Source organism: Oculina patagonica, chromosome 14 (genome assembly GCF_052425735.1).
Source record: "Oculina patagonica isolate OP01 chromosome 14, crgOcupat, whole genome shotgun sequence".
Classification (NCBI taxonomy): Eukaryota; Metazoa; Cnidaria; class Anthozoa; order Scleractinia; family Oculinidae; genus Oculina; species Oculina patagonica.
In genome coordinates this window covers 13,305,124-13,310,123 of record NC_135771.1, presented here as the reverse complement: position 1 = coordinate 13,310,123, position 5,000 = coordinate 13,305,124, and the positions used below count along the sequence as shown (strand labels likewise).

The 5,000-nt window shown below is 37.4% G+C and overlaps 1 protein-coding gene across 1 annotated transcript in view; it reads right to left on the bottom strand.

The window, feature by feature from the left end:
* The window catches only part of LOC144639378 (protein decapentaplegic-like), a 6,357-nt gene extending 5,342 nt beyond the window's left edge, over positions 1–1,015 (bottom strand). The window contains exon 1 of the mRNA XM_078498687.1: positions 650–1,015. Within this exon, the coding sequence (XP_078354813.1) occupies positions 650–944 (295 nt within the window). The 5' untranslated portion in view covers positions 945–1,015. The remainder of the gene's footprint in view (positions 1–649) is intronic.
* Positions 1,016–5,000: the final 3,985 nt, after the last annotated feature.

The following is a 5,000-nucleotide window of genomic DNA, read 5'->3' as shown; positions in this document are numbered from 1 at the left end:
AATCTACAAGAGCTTTAAAACAAATTCTTCTTATGAAAAGAATGCCGCACTATCTAATTTCCAGTGTGGTGTTTTAGATCAGTTGAAAAACACGTTTATGAATTTTGTTTTGGAGATAGCCATAGATGTTGACCGCCGATCACAGTATGTTGCCTTGACTTAAGCAAACTTCAGTATGGTTCGAAGACCCAGTTACAAATGTGAAAGAAAGAGGGAGGAAAAAAAAAAAGACAAAACAAAAAAAAAAAAAAAATAACAAGTTTATGACTAAAGTTAGCCACTTGAACATGGCCTATCATTTTAATCTTCGAGAATCGCTAGTTCTATTCGAGCTATTAGGAGCATGTTATCCCAACTGGTGTATTCTTTTTGAGGTTAGGCTGTTAAAGAAAACCAAACTTTCCAATCTTGCTAATCAATCCTAAAAATCAAACTGGTAAAAAGGAGTCAGTTTCAGCTAGAGAGAAATGATCTCTTTAGCTGTCAGATCCAAAATATACTGAACACAATTTTTTTCTTTTTTGATATAAGGTAGAATTCCAAATCTTTTGCTAAGCTAGAACCAAGAAGAAAGTCCGCTTGAAAACTGCAGACGTTAGCTGAATGTAACGTTTTGCTACATTAAACTAGCTTAATGAACCAAAATTACCTTGACCTTCAAGACAATGGACTGTAGCAGGAATCCATTTTGAGTTTCTCTTCACAGCTCCATCATCTTTGGCAAATGACCGATACAAATCCGCCACAAATGAAGGAACTTTAAAGAGCGCGGTTCCTTCGGTAATGTTGTGGGAACGCTGGTTTTCAGAACCAAGGTACGACAATTCTCTCGCATCAGCCAGTTCTCCAACTGCACGGTAATTTCTCAAAGAAAACTGAGCCACCCTTTTCAAACCAAAAACAGCTATGAAAAGCAAAATAAAGCTTATATCAAACTGCACCATGACGAAACAAAAGCACTACAAAATTGAAGGTACTAGTGTCAGGTTGTGTGGCCCTACATCGAATGCGACAAGACGTTTTGAGACGTTGTAATATCATAAAAAAAAACAGGTTTTACCTGATAAGGTGACTTTGTCTGTTTGCCAAGAAATTGTTTTTTGTTTTTTGTTTTTGCGGGGGTTGGCGTGGGGCGCTAGTGTGTCCGGTTTGACAAATGAAGGTGTAAATGTTGTGGTTTAAATTTATATTTAGTTTAAAATTTTTCAAACCAGTTTGATTTTCTTTTTCATTGTCTTAAATTGATTATCATAATCTAAAGCAAAGAGAAATTAAAATCAAAAGGGTTTGAATTTTTTTAAAAATCTATAGTAACTTCAAAACTTACTCTTCTTAAGATGAGATTTGCGTGCTATCCGTTGAGTCCAGTATATTTGTTTTAGATCAGTTTGAAAGAAAATAGGTAAGTGAACGTATATAGTAACAAAACAAGGAGAACATCTTATGGGAGATAGTCAAAACTGTTTATCTCCGATCAAAATATTGTTGCTTTGATCTTAGCGACCACATGGTGCAGTCACTTTAAATACAATTACAAAAGAAGAAAACGCTTCAGCATGGTCGTCTGTCACTTGAACGCTTTCGCAAAAGCCAATTCCCCAACTACATTGTTATATCTCAAGGTACATAAGGAACTAAAAATAGAGACACGCTTTTCAAAACCAAAAGCACCTATGGAAAAAAAAATATACCGGTAGCTTAAATTATAAGCAACATAACAACGCAATGGTCGGAGTTTGCCGAAATAAAATGTAGATATTGTTCGTTTTATTCGAGACAAAATTAATGTAACAGTGGGAAATATCTTCGCTCACGTTTCTATCACGCGACTGCCTCTTGTCACGTGTTTAGCATGTGACTGACGCGTGTCGCTTGTCATGCACGTGACACGACGATATGCGTTCCTATGTAAGGGTTCTTCGCATTTCTTGCTGATTGATCACATTTTGCAACAAAATTTGTTAATGACAAGCCTACATTGATGATTGGTTCTCTGTTAACGTTCTTACAATTGCATTCTAGCCTTTGGGACCGGATGCTATTGTCTTCCTTCTCTTTCTTGAGTTACTTGAAAGGTCACTTAGTGAAAGACAATGTCCTCCTTTAATAGAAAACATTTGAGCTCTTTTAATGGGTTGCTGTCATTTGCGAAGGACATTCCGCTCTTTCCTTGTCTTGTTTGACTTGTTTCGTAGATCGCTTAACAAAGGAGACTGGTTAGAAAACGAAAGTTAAATTCCACAGTCATCTTAATAAAAGCTTAATTAAATAAAGAATTTCGCGAACGTGTCGCGAAGCACTCGATTATTAAAGCAAGGCGGGAGGTAGTAGAGTCTTCTTGTAGTTAGACTGTTTATTATTCTTCTCTCTGTTGATCTTCTCTGCTGTACTTTGCTTATCCGATGTTGACTATACACATGCATTTTTTGTCTACTGAAAGCACAACCGGGATGCTAGCCAAAAGAAAACCGGTTGGCTCAAAAACAAAGTACTCGGATAAACACAGCTAACTAAATGAGGCAACCAAGGCTTAACCAATCACAACTAGATAAATACAACTATTTTAAGCAAGAGAGAGCTAATCTTAGATCTATTTAAGGGAAGTAGTTGTCAAGGTCGCAAGGAAGACACAAACATGTGCATAGGTGAATTTTTTTAAAACAAACAAAGGAGGTGTCCAATAACAAGTGTAGGAGGTGTGTGAGCTAATCTAAGCTTGCCAAAACACAAAATAACCGTTTAATATTTGGCTTTGTAACACACGTTTTACAAATGAAAAATCGCACTTTTTCATGCAGTAGCCAGCAGTTTCAAGTAATACAGTAGAACCTCGGTAGCTCGAACTCTGAAGGGAAACGAAAAGCAGTTCGAGTTAGCCGGGTCTCGAGTTATCGGGGTCGATTAAAAATTTTATTTGCCTAGTTAATAATTGATATTTTACTGATTTTTCAGCACTTCAGTATACAGTTCAGTGCAAATTGAACTTATCTCGTCAGAAACTCTAACACAACCATACATTCTTCGGAAAATGACTGTCAAATACACGATCTGTTCGTTGTGCTGATCAATGGGCAACCGTGGCGAGTTGAAGAAACCGGAATTGGAGTTTGATCATCCCATCAAGGGAAACGAAATTTAGTTCGAGCTAGCGTGGTTTTCGAGTTAACCGGGTAAAAATGACTGAAAAGTGAGGTCAAATCCAAGGGAAATGGAAGTTAGTTCGAGTTAGCGGGAGTTAGCGGGGTTGTTCGATGTTATCCGAGTTCGAGTTACCGGGGTTCTACTGTATGTCAAACACGAGCGACAGTGTTTAATCCGGATATCCAAACGCTGAGAAAGAGGTGAAAATACGACCCGCAGCGGAGTATTTTTGACGAAATTCGAGGTGTTTGTATAGCCGGTGAAACACTGTCTCGAGTGTTTGATATATCTTCTTAATCGAAACAAAAATTGCGGAGTAAACGGAGAAATAAAATCATAAAAATCTATGCTAATTAATCAAGACCTGATATCCAAACCTCCTTCACAGTTAGGATTTTTAATTTGATGAATTATTAATGAGTTTGAGAAGTAATGTTCGAGGTTAAGTACGGAAGGGCCTTGCAACATTTTCATGGCTTGAATTCTTCCGAAACGTTTTTATTCCTCCTTTCAATGGAATAAGCATGTAGCCCTGTAAGATTAATTTCAGGTAGCAAATACATGACATGACAGAGTGTCGTGCGAAAACACAAACCAACCCGCGTTCGAGGAATGAAAAATGAAATGCCATTTCGTTGGTTCCCTTGACTGGATTTCTGGCATTAAAAATGCTCTTAAAAAAATGAAATGTTTAATTTGGAAATTACAATTTTCAGTCTGCAGTTGTCCGTTTTTTCAGTGTTTTTAGTACATTCCAGAACAGACTCCAATCGAAATTAGACTGGGTTTAACCCGGTATGAAAGATGGTTTCTTTTTTTTCTGCCAGTGCAAGTGAGCAAAATAAGGTTTAACTCTATTTTTGATTAACAAATGCAAAATGTCACAAGGTTCAAATTTACACCACTGTTTTTATTCCTCCTACTAGTCAATTTGGCAATTTTTTTGGACAACTTTTTGGCATTCCAGTCAACAACTTTTCATCATTTTATGAGCACAAAGGGACAGGTCTAGTTGTTGTTTTTATTATTATTTTGTTTGTTTGCAAAAATAAGGCCGGGTATGTAAAATTCACACCGCACCGTCACTGGGAAAGCATTAAAATAGCTGGGTAAAGTTAAAATATTCGCTGGGCACCAGGGAGACTAAATTTCTACTGGAAATGGAGAAATAATTCACTGGGTCGGGTTCCACTGGGTCTGTTACAGAGGGGTGTTTGGAAATAGTCAAATAGCTGCATATAACCAGTGGCAGGGAAGAATATTTTTACCGGTTGTTGTAGTATGTTAGGCATAGCACATCTTCGCCTTGGAGTTTTGGCGAGCCAAAGGGCTTAGTCAGTAATTAGGACCTTCCATTCCTAGTTGTTGCCACTTAAAGTTAAACCAGAATTTTATGATGTAATAAAAAATAAATAAAAAAATTGAGGTGGAACTTTGCAGGTTGAGTATCCGACCATTTCACTCTTCTGATTCGCTATGATCATGATTTTTTTTGGCTGCAGTTATAATCTCATGCTACAGTGTTGGCACGAGAACCTATTCAAGCGATCAACATTTACCTCAATCTTGGATTGGATGGAAATTGTTGCTCAGGATCACTCATCCTTATCTAGGTCTGGAACCTGACCGTGCCTTAGTAAAGGAGTAAGTCGCGGTTGGTGTATCTGAGAAAAACGTCCGTCCCAAGTTAGCCGTTTTGTATTATCCGTCTAAACCTTAACCCATCTCAGTTAACTATCCTTGATGATCCTTTTGGGGATTACTGAATTCTTGAATATGCCGACACCAGGCATAACTTGAACATAGGGTGTTAATAGCCAAATGTAATGGATAAAATTAAGATTTATTTAAGTGAGGGG